This window comes from Triturus cristatus, chromosome 11 (genome assembly GCF_964204655.1).
Source record: "Triturus cristatus chromosome 11, aTriCri1.1, whole genome shotgun sequence".
In the NCBI taxonomy this organism is placed as follows: domain Eukaryota; kingdom Metazoa; phylum Chordata; class Amphibia; order Caudata; family Salamandridae; genus Triturus; species Triturus cristatus.
In genome coordinates, this window is record NC_140594.1 from 387,469,391 (window position 1) to 387,489,769 (window position 20,379).

The window sequence follows — 20,379 nt, forward strand, 5'->3', positions numbered from 1 at the left end:
AAGTTTTCCATGCTCAACATGGCGATAAACAAATTCAAGCTAAGCCAGTCCACCATTAAGACACAGCACATAGAGAAATACAATTATTAGGGAAATACAATTGAACATGACCCTATGGCGATGGAGACGACCCACCAGCAGAACTCAACCAAAATCAGCCGACAATACAGTCTTAAGAGACACTATATATCTCGTAAATGCAATACACTGAATCGGTAATTGTGGCTAAGATAACGCTGCCCTGGATAGAGGACCAAAATCGGAAGCATCTGGAGCTGCCTCTTATGGAAGATGATATTAAAGCCAAAGCCAAGGGCCTGCCTAATGGCAAGGCGCCAGGCTCACAAAAGACTTTCACAAGGCCTACATTGAGATAATGGCACTGCTGGAAAAGTTCCAGGAGTCGCTGGTCCATGGGTCCCTATAATCTTCCCCGCATGAAGTCATGATTATTACTATGCTTATTAGCCGGGCAAACAGAAAACTAATTGAGCCTCATACAGGCCGATTTCACTCTTTAATACTGATAAAATAATACTATCCAAAATACTGGTAGACAAATTACTATCTTTCGAGAGAGGTTTGGTTCACCAGGACTATGCTAAGTTTATCCCAGGGCGCTCGATAATGTATAATATTCACACTTTCTTTGCGTCATTGATCAGTTTGATCCAACCTTGAAAGCAGCAGCAGAATTACTGAACACAGAGAAAATGTTTGACTTCTTGGAGTGGGGATACATGTTACAAGAGCTAGAAAGAATGGATGTGAGGAGGGACTTTATTATCCTGGGTTTCCCTACTCTATATGCCCCAACTACCAGTATAACCTTAAATGGAGTGCTATTGTACACCATTCACGTGGTGTGCAGTACTAGGCAAGGGTGTCCTCTCTCCCCAGTTCTCTATACCCTGACAAGGGAATCTCTGGTGTGGGAATATGTAAACACCACATAAACAGAGGTATCAGATTTACATCTAGGAAATAGATCATCTTGAAAAAGATGCAAATGATATCCCCTTTTTGGCTCTATGTTAGATAACCTAAGCATAATCTACCCCCCAAATACAGGAGACCTTTCATATGGGACTTTCTCCAGCCTAAAAATAAGTTGGAGTAAATCAATGATTATGCCCTTAATGAATAACACTACACTGATTTTCCCAGAATTTTCACTAAAATGAGTAGATGAGCAATTGAGGTATCTGGTAATCATAGTTCATCAATATGTAACTATGGGGTCATAATATAATATTAAGTCAACAGCATTGTCAGATGGAATAGACTTCTAGGAGTTGCCATTATGATGGTTTCCGGTGAAAGGAAATGTTCTTCTACCAGTTCTGTGAAATTTGGTAACAAAGCTTATGTTGGTCTCAGAGTAACCTAAGGCTGTAAAGTTTCCATTATGACTGGGGCTGAAGTATGAAGGATTTCCAATTGGATATTAAGCTTCGTAGCCCCTCTAATAAACACATCATGAAAAGTGGTACTATCATCCACCATCAAAGAGTGTAGTGGCGAAGTCGGTGACAAACGTGGAGGGTAGGTGGAATATGACCCAGAAGAGGTATGGGAAGAAGGAGATAAAACAGTTACTTACCTGTACACTGTGGTTCTCCAATATTGATATCTTTTAAAGATTCACATGCTTGAATCTTCCCCGTCATCCGGTGACAGTAGAAATAGTAGTACTGAAAACATTACATAGACCTCCATAGAGGGAAAATTCTATTGAGTACTATATCAACCTCATTTTATAACATCCAAAGTTCAGGAAATCACAGCAGAGACCTCAGAGTAACCCTCTGCACAGAGCCACCACCCCATGAGATTTTAAGCACAAGTGTGCAAATATACATATATATATATATTACTCTGAGGTAGAATGGTGAGCCTAACCAGGGAGGAGGGCGGGTCACATGTGAATCTATAAAAGATATCAATAGGGAGAACCACAGTGTACAGGCGAGTAACTAGTTTTTTCTCCAGTATTGTATCTTTTATAGATTCGCAGGCTTGAATCCAATTAAAGAGCAGTATATCTATATATGAATAGAAACAACAATTAAGGCGGGAAGGCGAACAATCCCACCATGACAATTTCAGAAAAGCATACAAATCAAACCAGAATTCTTTTAATACAGGTAGAAATAACCATCAAAAAGATTATTCAAGAATACACACCATAAGTAGATAAAGAAATCAGGATGGCTACACGCCTCCTACCTTAGGCAAAGAGACGACTTAGAGCCGCTTGTCACATTGGTATAGATCTGCCTTCCAACAACCATCTAGGCAATAATGCTTTGTGAACATGTGCGTCCTCGCCCATGTAGCTGCACTGCATATGTCAGGGAGAGAAGCCCCCGCAAACAGGGCTGAAGAAGTTGCAACATTCCAAATGGGCCTGCACTCTTGGAGGCAATGGATGTCCAGTCTTCTCAAGGCAGAAAACAATAGCTGAAGTGACCCAGAGAGCAATACTGGCCCTTGTTAGGGTGCGTCCCTTCATTAGTGCAGAGTAAGAATCCAGCAGCTGAGAAGACTTACGAAAGGATTTTGTCCTTTGTACGTAAAATTTCAAACAGCGTTTAATGTCCAGAGAATGGAGAGATTTTTCCGCCACCGTGGTAGGGTTTAGAAAGAATGAATTAGAATTATAGGCTTGTTGAGGTTGATAAGATGATGGTACTTTAATGAAAGAAGGATTCGTACGCAGAATAACCCTATCTGCTAAAAACTGAAGAAATGGTTCCTTTGTAGAAAAAGCCTGGATTTCGCTGATACGTCTGGCTGACGTAATGGACAAAAGAAAAGCCACCTTCCAGGATAGAAATTTTAATTCACATTTGTGTATAGGTTCAAATGGAGCACGCATTAGTTGTGATAAGACCGTATTTAGTTGCCATAGCACAGGAGGAGTTTTCACTGATGGGTAGGTCCTGAATAGGCCTTTTAGAAATTCCTTAATAAGTCTATGAGACCATAATGAAGATTGATCTAGATGTCGTCTGTATCTAGAAATTGCACCAAGGTGAATCTTAATGGACGAATGTGAGAGTCCCGCCTTAGCATGGTGTAAGAGATATGGTAATACCTGCTCCGGTGTGGATAAAAGAGGATGTAGAGAATGAACGCTGCACCACACACAGTACCTTTTCCATTTTGCACAGTAACATTTGAGTGTCGAAGGAGCTTGAGAATTTAGTAAAATTGCTTTGCAATCATTGGGTATGTTCAAATTCTCAAATTCAATGAAGTGAGAAGCCAAGCTGATAAGTGAAGAGAAGGGATTTGTGGATGAATCACTTGCCCCATGTCCATGTAAAGCAGATCCTCCTTTGGAGGAAAGAGAAAAAAGAGTGCACTCTGATAGGCAAAGAAGCTCTGTGTACCAAAATTGCCTTTTCCCTTCCGGGAGAGATAAGAATTATGCGGCACGGCTCCCGTTTTATTTTTGGGAGAACTCGAGGAATGAGAGGAAACGGGGTAAGGCGTAGGCAAATTTTCCTGTCCAGGAGAGCAGAAAAGTGTCTCCTCATGATACTGGCTGAGGAGTCCTGCTTGCGCAAAAGGTGCACTTTTTGTTTAGGTACGTAGCGTATAGATCTAACGGTGGAAAGCCCCAAGACCAGAAGACCCTCTGCAACATCTGGTCATTGAGCTCCCATTCGTGGCACTGTTTTGTCACCCTGCTGAGAGAGTCGGCCCACTGATTGTGGACTCCTGGCACGTGCTCCATTCGGAGTGAAATTTGGTTGAGGAGAAGCCATTCCCAAATCTCTTGTGCTTGAAGAGAGAAAACCTGAGATCTCGTGCCACCCTGTTTCTGGAGTTAAAACATGGTGGTGCTGTTGTCCGTTCGGATGAGAATTGGAGATCCCCGAATCCGAGGCAAGAATGCTTTGAGGCCCAAGAACACCGTACTTAACTCTAGAAGGTTTATGTGGCATTTCGATTCCTGTTTGGACCATTTTCCATGCATTTGAAGCTCTTGGAGGTGAGCTACCCAACCCTTCATGGACGTATCCAAAGTCATCACAAACTGAGGAGTTGAGTGAATGAAGGACAGTCCCTGAGTCAGGTTTTTTTCGATCCCCCACCAAGACATTGCAGCTCTCATAGCTGTTGAGATTTGAATCATGTCATTGAATGACCCCTTTGATAGAACCCATTGAGTGTCCAGCTGCTCTTGCAGTGGACGCATCCGAAGACGGCAATTTGGAATTAGTTGATTGCATGAAGACATCATCCCCAGCATAGATTTATACTTTCTGACAGAAACTGACCTTTTTGACGATAGAAGGCGTGTAATTCCCTGGAGATGCAAGACCCTTCGAGACTTGGAAAAGCTTTGCTGAGATTTGAATTGATGCAAGCTCCTAGGAAAATTAGAGAATTGGAAGGAGTGAGCGAGGACTTTTCTAGATTGAGGCGGAGACCTGGAAGAGATTCCGGCAAGCTTGAGTAGTGTTCCTGGCTGCCTGAAACAAATGAGCTTTTATTAAACAATCGTCCGGGCAGGGGCATACCTGGTGACCTGAGCGTCTCAGAAAGGCTGTATCGGCGCCATGCATTTGGTGAAGACTCTGGGGGCCGACTTCAAACGGAAGGGAAGCACTCTGAACTGATAATGGCACCCCACCACTTCGAACCTGAGATATCTGCTTGGGGTGAATGGGGATGTGAAAATAAGCATCGAGAAGATTGAGAGATGACAGAAAATCCCCTTTTTCCATAAGAAGAAAGATATCCTGCAGAGACAACATCTTGAAAGATTGGTTTTTGATGAATTTGTTCACTAACCGGAGGTCCAAGACCTGTCTCCATTTTCCTGTCTCCTTTAATATTAAGAAGAAGTGGGAGTAACCCCCCCGATTGCGCTGACGTAAGGGTACCTTTTCTATGGTGCGTTTGGAAAGAAGAATTTTGATTTCCCTTTTGAGATCTGGCAGATGACGATGTAGTACCTTCGGAGTAGGGGTAGTTGGAGGATACTGAACAAACTCTAGGGTATGACCGTGACGGAATACATCCAGAACCCATCTGTCAGACGAGATGGACGTCCAATTTTTTAAGGCTCTTATAGAAGTGGCTGCCAGGGCGGCAAACCTCTTCCCTATGTTGTCCAGCCAACGTCCTTCTTTATCCGGAGGTGCAGAACATTGAGATGCCGGATTTTTAGCTCTTCTTTGAGCAGCATGCATGATTACTGAAACCGGTCTAGGATGACCGAAGAGGCATGTGGGTGAATTATCTGGGGCTTTGTACTTTTTATCCAGCTTCTGGATTACTTCTGGGATGGAAGCTGGTGTCCACATCAGTTTTAGACCCTCCTGCCATAAGTAATCCACTATGGGAATTGCCCTAATGGATCGTTGAGTGCCTGGCTTAAAGTCATATAAAAAACTCAGTTTGTTTAACTGGAATGGGTAGATCAAAGCGCCTCGAGGCACGTACTAAAAGGTCATGAAAGCTCCCGATGTCAGTAGGGGGAGAGTATGCAGGAGAAGGGATAGGAGATGACGGTGTGGGAACGACATATTCATAACAAAACCAAAGGGGATGATGGGCGGAGTGTTGAACATTGCAAGCACTCACCCTCAGTCAACTGATCTGGGTTTAATCCATCATCATTCTTTAGCTCACTCCGCCACCCCAGTTCAGACATGGCCATATGCAAATCAGTCTGACCCTGTGCCTCATGGGAACAGACAAGCTTGAACTGCCAAGCCATGTCTTCCCTGGACCGGAAACAAGCATCCTGGGGTCGGTTTCTGGCTAATCAGACATCATCAGCCAGGTTAGCTTGAATCCAGTGGCAAAGTGAGCAAGGAACCCACGTCTAGGCATACCCTGCCAACTAAGGGCGAACAAAGCAAAACTAAAGGGGATGATGGACGGAGTGTTGAACATTGCAAGCACTCACCCCCAGTCAACTGATCTGGGTTTAATCCATCATCATTCTTCAGCTCACTCCGCCACCCCAGTTCAGACATGGCCATATGCAAATCAGTCTGACCCTGTGCCTCATGGGAACAGTCTGCTGCATGCAGATTAGATTGGTGGCTTTGCATAGGTAACATGGACTCATTTATTACAAATTCTTTAAAAGATTTTACTACGAGGGGGCGTGGCCAAGATGGTGGCGAGGAAGGACGCTGGGCTCTGCCGCTCTCGCCTGCCACTGGCCTGAAATCATTATTCCGGCTGCATAATTGCAACACAGAGGGGTGGAAATCACACAGACCAGTGCCTAGACAGCTCCGGAACTGTTGGGACACAGCCAGCACCCAGTGAGTGGCGGAGACGGAGCACGAGCGAGGAGGCAGTACGGCCCTCGACAAATGGTGCTGGGGAGGCGAGGCCTAGACGACTAGGTCCTACGAGGCGCGCCACACAAAGCACAGGAGGGGCGACGGCCCTGGCCCAAACACTGCGGAGGTGAGCGGGACGAGCTCGGCCAGGTGGGGGCTTGCAGAGACAGAGCGCCCGGATCTCATAGAGGCCATGCAGTTGTGACGCCCAGGCCCGGCGCTGACAGGTGCGAGGCCCGAGAATCGCCCCGAGATCCACGACAGAGACTAGTGGGCCCAGGCACTCTGGTAGGTGAGAGGCGTCACCTCAGCAGCAGGCGAGGGCCTTGGAGAAGCGCCAATGGCCAGGCATTGGAGCTCTGCACTGCCGGGTCTTGCCCGGGGTCCTGCAAAACCCCACCAGCTTTGGTCCTGATCACGGGGGTTGTGGACGAGAGGGAGGCCTGGCACGGCAGCGGCGAGGCATGGGCGGAGGTGGCCTTGGGATCATCTACACAGGCCTCAGGTGAAACAGCTGGGAGTCAAGTGGAACCTGTGCAGCCTCTCGGAGCAAATAGGACCCCCCCTCCATGACCCCTTAGAGGAAGAGGACCTCCATCGCACTCCTAGTGGCACTGAATTAGCTTTCCAGAAGGGGACCCTAAGCGAGCCACAGTCATGAAGGGTGCGTCAGGAAGGACAGGATTTTTCCGGAGCCGGGCAGAAGCTTGATCAAGGCCGCACGGCCGCCGCTCCCAAATACCGGGGGCAGATAGCCCTTACAGCACCAGAGAGGTCTGTATCGGCCTGGGGGGCCCTAGTCACACAGTACTCGTGTTCCCAGCGGGAGGACCAGGATACAGCAGGACGTGGCCCTGTAACAGGAGAGCTACAGGCACAGCGGGGACTGAGTGCTCTCCTGGGGGAGCGATAAAACATCCTAAAGACGAAAACAACTATCCTTAACCAACCCGGACAATGACCTACGCTTGGGTAAAGAAAGATAGATCACTCAAGGATATGCCTACGCATCCTCCATACGGTAACACAATGGAGAGCCCTCCTACAGGGGAGGCACCCCGAGTTCAGTCAGAGGGAGCGAAGGAGGAATCAGTGACTTACGCGTTCCTGGAGTCGCTCTTCACTGCACTTCGCGAGGACCTACAGACGGTCAAGTGAGACCTTACCCTGGAATTCAAGGAAACTAGAAGGGACGTAGATGCACTCGGAGAGCGGGTGGCCTCACTGGAGGACAAAGGGGACAATAGAGACACCGAAATGGCGGCCCTACAACAAGAAGTCATTTGTCTCCAGGATCAGAACATAGACTTGCAGGCTCACTTAGAGGACCTTGAGAACCGGTCCCATAGACACAACGTCTGGATTTGAGGTGTGAAGACAAAAGCAGAAGGAAGTGACATCTTTGTCTTTGCAAGAGACCTTTTCAATCATATACTCGGCAACCCTCCAGACACTGAGCTCAAACTGGACAGAGCGCATAGTGGGCTCACCGCGCTCTGATAAAGCCCCTCTGGCAGACATCCTGGTCTGTGTGCAGGACTATCAAACTAAAGAAGAAATCCTACGCAAGGCTAGGTCCATGCACCGCATTAGCTTTAAAGATCAAACCCCAACGCTATATCAAGACCTTGCCTCGTTAACGCTACAAAAACAAAGGGACTTCCGACCGATCACTGCATACCTCCACCAGCAGGCTATCCCGTATTCTTGGGGCCATCCTTTCCGACTCATTTTTCGCTGGGACAGCAAACTTCAGCAGCTGAGATCGCTTACCGAGGCAGGTCGACTGTTGGGAGTGGAAATATCAGAGGAGAAGGAAGAAGGAAGAACCAACTCCCCGACCAAGGGGAGCAGCACTCACGATGGCAGCGTCAGGGCCATAGATGACATCTGAAAAGACCAGACCAAACGGAGATCACGAAAGGGCAACAAGAGGCGTTGGAGTCTGTCTCGGCTGCTCTGGGAAAGCCGCAGGTTCCGTGAACAGACCACTTGGGCATATACCCCGTTCAATAGATACAGGAGGTGGGCAGGGCGGTGGCCGAGCGCTTGACCACACTATGAACCCCAAAATTGATTCCTAGCGGCCACACTTGGCTGAAGGACTATCTATGAACATTTTGTTGTTTATTTTCATGCATGTTTTGTTAGAATTATTTGGGGTTATTTTTGGGGTTCTTCACTCACCGTAGCATTGCACTATGAAGTTGTCCACCGTGGTCTACGAATCCTTCATGAAAAGTGGTAAAAGGCAGTCTGGTCAGTCTACACTCAGGGCTACCATTTTAAGCCTTTTACTCACCTTTACTGATGCGACCCACTGAGCATAAGATTCTCACACTTAATGTGAGGGGCCTCAACAACCCGGTAAAACGAAGGGTGATACTATTGTATCTAAAAAGCACTAAGGCAGACATCTGTCTTCTACAGGAAACCCACCTCCTCGCTCGTGATTGCCATAAGACCTAAATCCCGTACGTTCCCCACGCAGTTCTTCTCATCGGGCCCTACCAAGGCAGCAGGGGTGGCTATCCTAGTGTCCCGGACTTTCCGAGGTACGGCGGGTCAGAGAGAGGCAGAAATTAAAGGGAGGCTTCTGACTCATCAATTCACACTTGGGGGCCAGAGACGGATAATAGGGTTGATTTATGCACCGAATGAGGGACAAGAGATATTCTTCCATACGGCACTGACGGAGGCTACAGCCACGGATGAATGTAAAATACTTTTAGGGGGGGACCTCAATCTGGTACTCGACAATAACCTTGATAGGTCAGCTCAGATATTCAGACCGACAGGAGCCCTATCCCCAGACGGCTTAAACAGGATGGGGGAGCTGGGCCTGATGGACTTTTGGAGATCCCTACACACTCAAACCAGAGAATGTTCCTTCTTTTCAAGCGCCCACAAAACTCACGCCAGGTGGAGATGCTCACGGCATCTCTCTCAGATCATGTTCCGGTCATGGCCACACTGTCGCTTCCCCTTATGCATCACCCCTCCAGGCAGTGACCCCTAAGGGACACACTTTTACAACGACTAGAAGTAGTCACACAAATCCAGCAGGCCATTGAAGATTACCTTCTTCGCAATGACGCCTCAGAAGCACGTACAGCAACACAATGGGAGGCACTTAAGGCGGTGATTCGGGGTGAGCTTATCGCGGCATGAACCGCTGTTAACACATGACGAAGGAAGAAGAGGGAGGACCTTTACCAGCGGATCCGGGAGTTAGAGCAGATGCATCAGAGGACGGGGGACCCAGAGATTGGCATCAGCTTAGAGTTGTGCAATCCCAGCTGGCTGCCATCGACCAAGACCGTGCAGAATATGCTGCTCTACGACTGCGCCACTCCGTTTATGTAGGAGAAAAATGCGGGTGCCTGCTCGCATACAAATTGCATGAGAGCAGACAGACACAAGGGGTCCAAGAGATCCACGATTTGACTGGGAAGCTGGTGTCAGTTGACGTGGCAATAGTAGGGGCCTTCCGGGAGTGTTACACACCTCTACTCAGGCCAGATGCTGGATGGTGCGGAAGGGAACAGTTACTTAGCAAAGGCACACTCCACTGCACTGACCTCAGACCAGGCTGAGCATCTGGAGAAATACATTTATGTGGAGGAGGTTATTGCTGCAATCTCGCCGTTAAAATTGGCTAAATCCCCTGGGCCGGATGGCTACACTGCGGCCTTTTAAAAAACATTCTGTCCGGTGTTAGCCCCCCTATTGACTAGGCTTATCAATACATTTTCGATCTCGGATTCAATACCGACCTCGATGTTAGAAGCCGCAATTATACTCGTCCCTAAACCCGGGAAAGACAAAACTAGATGCGTGTCGTTTCGCCCCATTTCCCTTTTAAACATGGATTTGAAATTATATACAGGAATATTGGCTCACAGGCTAAGCACATATATGCCTGCCCTGGTCGACCCCGACCAGGCAGGCTTTATACCCCAACGGCAGACCAGCGATACCACCAAGCGAGTTCTTCATATCATAGAGAAAGCCGTGAGGTTCTCTGGAGAGTATATTCTTCTGACTATAGATGCCGAAAAGGCCTTTGACAGGATACTGACGCACTTCAACCTGGGATAAAAAAATGAAGACCCAGATTCTATTGCCTCCCCACAGCGACGGTCAGAATCAATGGGCACACATCGGCCCCCTTTCCTATAAGTAGAGGTACAAGGCAGGGATGTCTCCTGTCACCCTTGCTCTTTGCATTGTACATGGAGCCACTGGCACAAAGAGTGAAGACAAGTCCACACATTGCTGGGATCCTTTGCGAGGGCTTTGGTCTTTAAGGTGAATGTAGCAAAATCTGTCGCATTTAACCTCTCCCTCCCACCTTGCGCGATGGAACGACTACAGGTTCAACAACTTATACAGTGGTCAAGCAACACAGACCCCTATTTGGGAATCAAATTGGCACCCACACTGCAGGCCACTGTTGCTATTAACTATTGCAACCTGCATAACCAACTTCGCTCCGACATTCAAAGGTGGAAACATTACCCAATCTCATGGCTAGGAAGAATAGCCGCAATTAAAATGACTGTCCTCCCCAAAATCTTGCATTTGTTTCAAACCCTTCCTCTGAAGCCCCCTCCCAGTTTGATTCACAGGATGCAGGCTGAGATCCTGCAATTTATTTGGCAAGACCGTAAACTGCGAATGAAAAAAGCTATTTGCTTTCTTCCACCTAGTGAGGGAGGGTTGGGGAGCCCTGGATCTTCAACTGTACTATTACCCAGCACAACTGAGACACCTCGTGGAATGGAGCCGTACCGAATCTGAGAAGCACTGGTTGTTTCAAGATCTGGCGATGGCAGGCACATCTCTCCAAAAGGTTCCCTTCTTAAAAAGCCACAAAGGCCCCAAAACCTGTATTTGTCCCCTATAACTCACAAAATAATGGTGGCATGGGACCAGACTAGCATCAGACACAACTTAACTACCTTTCCTTCCTCTCTAACCCAACTGTTTGAGCATCCAAAATTCGGACCAGGGATAGGTGAGACTGCTTTTGCATTGTCGCTACTCGGCGTGCCGTGCCCTAGGTCATCTTTTCGACATAAAAGGGGTGCTCTCCTTTCAGCACTACGGGATACCTGAATCAGAGAGGCTATGATACTTGCAACTCAGACACTGGGCACTACAAACACAAAACAGACCCCATGCACAGAGACACCTTACACAATATGAAAAGTGGCTTATAACCAGGTCTTCAGACAAGAAGCTAATTTCTGATTTATATACAATGCTAAATTCACAAAACAACCACATATACAACGTGAGTCGTGTCCGGTGGGAAAGGGATATAGGGAGGGCGCTCAGCAATAAGGAATGGGAGGGAATATATTACAGAGCAAGACACACAGCGAGTAAAATGGGGCTGACAGAAACCCTAACGAAGGTGGTTACCTACTGGTCCTATACCCCAGTGCGAATCCATAAGGTCGATCCCAAGCAAAGCGCAGTTTGCTGGCGAGGATGTGGGGAGCACGGTACGCTGGTACATGTCCTCTGGGAATGCAAGCTCCTACAACAGTATTGGACTCAGATACTGGATGAGATCGATACGCACCTGGATACTCAACTCCCCAGATTCACAGCCTATTTGCTCTTAAGTGTGCCAAACCCACTTACATATCCTTTAAAGTCCAGAAGAGGGCATCAGATTGGGCTAGCTTTGGGAACAGCTATACAAAATATTCTTATTCACTGGAGAACCCCTCACATCCCCACACAGGCAGGTTGGCTTCAACATTTAAATCGTATATATTCGGGATGGAGAAAATAACGCTCATGCTGTCCGGAAAGGGCTCGGCCTTTGGGGAAATATGGCAGCCTTTCTTGTCACTACTCACACCCGAATTCCACGAACTTACCTGCCCTAAATACTTATGCCTACTACGCTTACCAGAAACTGGTGCTTCTACTACCCTGGTTAAGGACTAACAGGCTCCATCACAACTTCAAGACTCTGAAAGATACAACACAGTGAATGGAGGGAGGGAGGAGGGCCCAATGTGATGCAAAGTCTTTATTTGGCACTGTTTGATTGTTTTTATAAAATTGCAATTAAAAGATTTAAACCTAAAATATTTTATTATGTGCCATGCAGATTGCATAACTAAGGGTTATCTGAAACAGTTTATTGCCCTAGGCGTCATACTGATAATGCTCACTTTATGCACTGGACACAAGACTGTCCGGGCCTAGCAACTTAATGGGTAGCATTATTTAAAATACTTAAGGCAGATGATCAGACAGCCACTGAACCCTTCCCCATTGATGTCATTGTTGAGCAAGATATATGAAATCCTGACCAAGACAAGGAGGTATGCTGCCCTGGTGTTACTTATGGCTAAAAGAAGAGATTGAATAAGGGGGTGGAGGGATGGCAAAGTCATCATGATGGACTGTACTACAGATTTGTTTTATTGCAATGATATGATGGATGCATATACCGCTCTCCTGCCCAGAAGGTTTCACACTCTAAGGATATATAGTCCCCATTATGTGCAGGCCTGGGCGTAGTTTGCAGTGTTTTGCTACGCGAAACTCCGCAAAGTTACAAAAAATCCACGAAGTTCCGTGAGTGGTAGAGTACAGTGCGAACTGCAGTTTGTGCTGGTATTCCTGCCGCTCGGGTAGAAATTCTACCCGAGCGGCAGCTCGCACTCGCAAACTTACCATTCGCGATCGCGAGCGGGGAAAAAAACTCCGCTGCACATCGCGAAGCGGAGTTATCTGCACTCCGCGAACTCTGCGAAGTTCACCGCCTAGGGCTAATTATGTGCCTATCTTGCTTTGAAAAATTTAAACCTGCAGTTACATTTCTATCTCACTGTCTATGTTGGGACGTTTGACGTAACTTAAGAGGCAGATTGTGTGCATGATGTGGGCTTATGTTTCCTCATGAGATAATGTTAATTTGTGGTACAAAAAAATTATAATGTATGCCAGTGATCCAAGTTGCCGCAAGAACTTGATGTGATTTTATTTTGTTGTATGATTCACAAAAATCAAAAACATTTAAAAAAAAATATTTTACAATCTGAGCTTTTTGCCAATATTCTACCAATGTTTGCTGGGTACACACAGATCGCTGCAGCATGTGCCTTAACCCTGTAGCTCACATACGTGGGACGCAGATATAGGTAGTAATATACCTTGGTGATCAATGTTCATACTGTGGTAACTTGAAAGTCACAGGTTTGAATCTTTTTGTACCTAATTTAGCCTTTCATTAGATCTAGGCCTCACACAACATTGACTGTCTTTTATATATATAGAAAAGGCTTTGGTCAGCCCCTATCGGCAGGCGTCCATCTTAAAACGCTTTGTACCCATTTCTAGATGGCTAACGGTTAGTGTGCTTGTATGCGCTATGGCGACCAAGAAATTGATTTGTATTATTTTAACAAACTCTTTAAAGATGGCCACGTGGATGAGCCCGAATCTGTGGTGGTCATCTTTAAACGGGTTTGTTAAAATGATACAAACTCATTTCTAGGAGCCCGCTTCACATTAATGGAGACAATAGATCTGGCCAACAAATAACTAAAGAAGTCTGTAGCCGAGACCTAAGAAGGTTATTAGTACAAAGCAACAGTGTGTGTAAGAACAGTATACAAAGATCTCAGTATCCGCCTGCACACTGAAAGAGGCTGTAGACTTAAGTCAAGAGGCACGGCTGGTAACAGAGCCTCTGCATGGTATAGCCTCCCAAATGTTCATTTATTTCTTTATAAACCTCTTTTACACCAGAGCAAAAATATCTGCTTTCCACAGACTGCCAGCTTGAAACAGTTCGAAAGAAGGAGAAACATAATTGTGCATATTAAGAAAAGAGGTTTACAGCCTCCTTTGTGTTTCTTAATAGGAATAACTGTAACGGCTGCATTTATAATGGATGTACAACAGAATACGGATGGGACTAGAGCAATCTGTGCACTTAATGCACTTTAATAAGAAAGGCAGTAAATGTTACTTTGAAGACTGCTGTAACGTGAAAGAAAAGTAGAATATTACTACATCTTACCTATTTGGGTGGACGACATTAGGTTACCTTTGCTCATGTCACAGTTTTCTGAGTTCTTTTTCCTCGTTTCCTATTAATAAATTAAATTAAGGCATGCAATTAGAGCACAGCGTTTATGGGCAATGATACACCCACATACATTCCAACATTTTGGAAGAGAAAAGTGGAAGATTTAAATAAATAATCGGGAGAATGTATTTCTGCCATTGACTTTCTTACTGTGTGCATCGGGTCTATCGGCGTGTATGGCACTTGCAAGTGTGCTGCTGCAGGATCATACATCGGAAATTCAAATATACGTGTGTGCCCTACCTGTCAGGAGCACAGAAAAATCGCTATGGCAGGCAAAGAAAGCGTGACAAAAATGTTGTACACTAGCCTGCAGCAGCAGGTTACTGGCAGCGCATAATCCGAGTCACACAAGAACATCCCCTGCCATCTGAAGCCTGCTGAGGAATCGGGTTTTGCATGCAGGAATCTAGAGGCGGAGGACTAACCTTGAATTTGGTAGTCTCCCGACCGAATCTGGAGGGTTAGTATGTATGCACCGATCCCTCAATGCACTGTCTACTAACTCACCTGACTTTTCTGGGTAAGCTTAATGAGTGAACCAAGAGTCTCAGCTGCAGAACCAGCATTTCAGGCCATCAATAAATCCACTGTTACAATATGCTGAGGAAGAAGTTTCTCTTGAGAAATAAAAAGATATTTTGGAACACCAGTGCCTCTGAAGGACTCTGGAGCTGGGGCACACTTAGCCACCTGTGGCATGAGGGGCTCATTAGATTTGGCGTTAGCCAAGACTTTTTGGCTTTACTAAAATGATATGTATAATATACTTACTTAAAGAACAAGTTACTTACCTTCGGTAACAATATATCTGTAAGAAACATTAGTTAGTTTTAGATTCCTTACCTTAGAATTACCCCCAGGTGTCAGACTGGATCCGGAAAGTTTTTTCGTCAGCAGTACCTCTGCGTGTCGGAAGGTGGCGCCGGTCGGCTCCCCGTCCGTCGTCGCGGTCGCGGGGATGACGTCACGGCAGCTACTTAGACACCGCCCTCGCGCGCTGACGTCAGTTCTGTACACGACTTTCCGTGCCAGAAACACAAAGACATGCAAGACACTGACCAATGGTGCACAAAACTAGGCCCCTGAAAGAATGTCCTTAACCCTAGAAATCAGTTAGCAGAATGGGGAGACTGGGTGGGGCGGTAAGGAATCTAAAACTAACTAATGTTTCTTACAGATATATCGTTACCGAAGGTAAGTAACTTGTTCATCTGACAGAAACACGTTAGTTATAGATTCCTTACCTTAGAATAGATACCCCAGGAATAGCAACCCCGGTGGTGGGTCTGCGAACCAAGATCACACCAGATAGTCCTTGAGAACAGAACAGCCAAAGAAGCCGTCTCTCTGGACTTGGCTGTCCAGGCAGTAGTGTTTGGTGAACGTGTGCAGCGATGCCCACGTGGCCGCCTGACAGATGTCATTCAGAGAAACTCCTCTTCCCAAGGCAGTGGTGGCTGCCGTCGCCCTGGTGGAATGGGAACGTAGCCCGACTGGAGGCTCCTTTTTAGCCAGAGAGTAACTTAATACACAACACGACCCATCGAGAAATGGTGCGCTTGTGTACAGCCCGACCTTTCTTTGCACCCACGTGGCCAACAAAGAGTTGGTCATCCACCCGTAACTGTTTTGTGCGATCTAGATAGAAGGAGAGCGCACGTTTTGGGTCCAGACGGTGGAGCCTCTCTTCCTCCTTTGAAAGATGTGGAGGCAGAAAGAAGGTGGGTAAAGTAACGGTCTGTCCGATGTGGGAGGCAGTAACCACCTTAGGAAGGAAGGATGGACGGGTCCTGAGAACCACCTTATGCGGATGAACAGACAAGAAAGCAGGCTTGAAAGATAGGGCCTGGAGCTCACTCAGTCTTCTAGCAGAAGTGATGGCCACCAGGGAAGCAGTCTTAAGAGTCAAGAGACGTAAGGGACAGTTATGAAGCGGCACAAAGGGAGCGCACATTAAATAGGTTAGAACAAGATTCAAGTCCCATTGAGGCATAATGAAGGAGATTGGAGGAAAGAGATGTGTTAAGCTTTTTAAGAAACGGTTAACTACCGGGGACTTGAAAAGGGAAGGCTGATCTGGCAGCCGAAGGAAGGAAGAGATGGCTCAAAGATAGCCCTTGATAGTGCCCAGAGCAGAGCCCTGCTGGGCTAGGGAAAGAAGGAACAAGAGAACCTCAGAAAGAGGGGCAGAAAGGGGATCCACAGCCTTTGCTGTGCACCATGCCACAAATTTGTTCCACCGGTAGGCGTATACCGTCTTAGTGGAGGGACGCCTGGCTGCCAAGATTACATCACAGACTTCAGGAGGCAGGTGGAGAGACGTCAACTGCCGCCGCTCAATCTCCATGCAAGGTGGTGGAGACTGGAAAAGTTTGGGTGGAGGACCGTCCCCTGCTGCTGCGACAAAAGATCCTCCCGAAGAGGCAGTCTGATCGGAGGATCGATGGCCATGTTGAGCAGCTCAGGATACCAGACTCTTTGGGCCCAATCCAGGGCCACAAGAATGACTTGGGCCCGGTCGCGCCTGATCTTCTTCAGCACCCTGGGCAGAATTGGTATAGGCGGAAAGGCGTACAACAGAACACAACTCCACTCGCGATGAATAGCGTCGCCGAGCGAGTGCTGCCTTGGAAATTCCAACGCACAGAATTGCTGACATTTGCGCGTCCTCTTTGGTGCCGAATAGATCTAAACGTGGCTCTCCCCACTGTTGCAAGAGACCTTGCACCACCTCTGAGTGAAGACGCCATTCGTGATCTATCATGCACCTGCGGCTGAGTTCGTCCGCCCTGGTGTTCAGAGAACCTGCCAGGTGTTGAACCACCAGGGTTATGCCCTGATGTTCCAGCCATGTTCAGAGGCGAAGGGCCTCTTGACAGAGGGTCCACGACCCCCCCCGCCTTGTTTGTTGCAGTACCACATGGCAGTGGTATTGTCCGTGAACACCTGCACTACTCTTCCCTGGACAGAGGGAAGGAATGCTTTCAGTGCAAGACGAATTGCCCGGAGCTCCAAAAGGTTGATGTGAAGCCCGGACTCCGCTGGAGACCAGAGACCTCTGATCTCCACCTCTCCCATGTGGCCGCTCCATCCCAGAAGGGATGTGTCCGTCACCACAGTGTGGTCTGGTTGGGGAAGGGAGAGGGATCTGCCATTGACCCAATCCTGGTTCGTGAGCCACCACTGCAGTTGTTGTGCACTGTCCTCTGAGATCTGGACGCAATCAGACAGATTTCCCTGATGCTGCACCCACTGGAACTGCAGGTCCCACTGCAGAGCCCGCATATGCCACCTGGCATGATCGACCAGCAGGATGCAGGAGGCCATGAGGCCCAGCAGCCTCAGAGTCATCCTGACCGTAACCCGGGATAGAGGCTGAAAGATAGCCAGTCGTCGAGATAGGGAAAGACTGAAACTCCTGATCTGCGCAGATGACCTGTGACCACCGCCATCACTTTCGTGAACACCCGAGGGGCAAAAGGGAGCACGGTAAATTGAAAATGCTCGTGACCTACCGTGAATAGTAGGTAACGCCGGTGGGATGGCAGGACGGGAATGTGAAAATAAGCGTCCTGCAAGTCCAACGGGTCGAGGGCAGACAAGACCTGAGAAAGCGTCAACATTTTAAACTTCTCCTTCCGGAGGAAGCGCTTGACGTCCTGGAGGTCCAAGATAGGACGCAGGCCCTTGTCCTTCTTGGGGACCAGAAAGTAGTGGGAGTAACAACCACGACCTATTTCTAGGACAGGAACGAGCTCAATGGCTCCCTTGGCCAAGAGAGCCGCAACCTCCTGCTGGAGAAGGGCCAGATGATCCTCTGACATACGGTGGTATCTCGGTGACATGGCTGGAGGGGTAGTCTCAAAGGGGAGGGAGTAGCCCCTTCAGACTATTTGCAAAACCCACCTGTCCGACGTGATGGTGCACCAGTGGGGGACATGATGGCGAAGCCTGCTGCCCACTGGCGTTTGATGGGCCTGAAAAGTTGGACTAGAAGGGTTTGGAGGCTGCTGCAGAGGGGGGGTTGGTGGACTGGCCCGCCTGCAGGCCTCTGGAACCACAGCGGTTGTTTCCATGTTCCGGCCTCGCCAAGGTAGGGTAACTTGTTGCGGCCTGTGGCTCTAGGCAGGACGTAGAGGGGCACCCCTTCCGTAGCTGCGAAAGGGGCGAAAAGTAGACTGCGTAGGGCGGGTGGAGAGGCCCAAGGACTTGGCCATAGCCTGTGAGTCCTTAAAAACACTCTATAGCGTTGTCTGCTTTGTCGCCAAAAAGGCGCCGGCCATCAAATGGCATGTCCATCAGGGTGTTCTGGACATCCCCCGAAAAGCCAGTGGACCTCATCCAGGCATAGCGACAAAGCGCTACTGATGTTGAAATGGTCCTGCCCAGAGAGTCGGCGGTGTCCAACCCACTTGTCTGCATCCCTCCCGGCGGCAACAGCCTCGAAGAGCACTGCTCCAGCCTCCTCCGGACACTGAGGCAGCACCTGCGCCACCGTATCCCACACTGAGTGGGAATAACAGCCCAAGAGACAATCGGTGTTTTTACGGACCACAGTCCTAAGCTGGCTGAAGAGAACATTTTCTTACCAAGGTGCTCCAGCTCCTTGGAATCACTTTCCGGTGGAGCGGTAGGAAAGGACCTCTTGGAAGTGGAGGCTTGGACAACCAAACTCTCCGGGGTGGGGTGTTGGGAGAGGAAAGTGGGGTCGCCCGGAGCCGGGCGGTGGTGTCGGGCAATCATCCTGTCCACGGGAGCCCCTGTGTTGGGCCTGGACCACGTGCCCAAAGGACGTCAGTGAAGGCTTCATTAAATGGCAGCAGGGACTCCGAAGAGCTTGCAGCTGGTTGAAGCACCTCAGTCAGGAGGTTAGTCCAGACCGCCACCGTAGGAAGCACGAGGTTAAGAGCCTCGACCTCCCTACGCAACACCGCTGCATAGGACGCTCCCTCCTCCGTAGCCATTGTAGGAGGAGACAACATGCCAAGGTCAAGGGAGGAGTCCGAACCACTGGCATCCCCCAGGTTCTCTCTCCAGTCCTGTTCACTGTCCAACTGGTCATTTAGAGGGTCCCCTGACCCCTCCCAGTCCTCCTCATCTTCCTCTGGGTGCCACTGTGATTGAAAAGGGACCCCAGGAGTGAACAGGGGCACAAAAACCCCACCCGGCGCAGGATCCAGCATCAGACGTGGCCGGTCCGGCTACGTGTCCACGTCAGGATGGAGGCCGGGGTCGACGCCGGCTGGGGGGCCGACTGGCATCGAGTGTGGTAGTGTGCCATTGTAAGCGGCGCCGGTGGAGGCGTAACGAGGGCAACCGGCCCCAATCCGGATCCAGGCCTGGATCCAAGGGGGGCATGCAGCGCCGGAGTCGCCGGCAGCAGCGAAGACCTAGACACGCCAATCGAGTCCGCGGGGCACGAAGGCGCATCGGTGGGGTCTGTCCACCCAAAGATGGCATGCATCGCTTCATAGAATGTACAAAGTGAGGCCGGAGTCGCTCCGGGTCAAAGAAAGGGTGGGGAGCTCGGAGTCGACTCTTCGGGCTCCGAGCGCAGAGCCGCGGGAGGGACACCACCCACGTGTCTCATCGGATCAGCCGACTGACGAGGAGAAGTCGAAGAGCGACAATGCGTCTTCGACTTCTTCTTATGCTTCGACATACCCGACCCCGAGTGTGTCATGACTCTGACTGGCCGCAAGGGCAGGAATCCGATCTAAGGCGTGAAAGTGGTTGCGAGTGAATGTGAGAACTCCAAATACCAGAATGCCTAAAGAGGAGGGGCATAGAAGAAGATCCGGTTTCCAAGGTTTAAAAAATGCCAACTGCAAATCATCCAGTGCTTGACAATTCGAGTTGGTGTACGGAAGGCAGCTGAGGTGTTTCCTTTCCCTTGGAGATTCCTACCGGCTGTGAGGAGCCTTTATTTCA

At 48.6% G+C, this 20,379-nt stretch overlaps 1 protein-coding gene across 1 annotated transcript in view; it reads right to left on the minus strand.

The window, feature by feature from the left end:
• Window positions 1–20,379, minus strand: part of LOC146784241 (uncharacterized) — an 85,127-nt gene that overhangs the window by 28,091 nt on the left and 36,657 nt on the right. Inside the window, exon 2 of the mRNA XM_085634737.1 lies at window positions 14,377–14,446. Within this exon, the coding sequence (XP_085490863.1) occupies window positions 14,377–14,446 (70 nt within the window). The remainder of the gene's footprint in view (window positions 1–14,376; window positions 14,447–20,379) is intronic.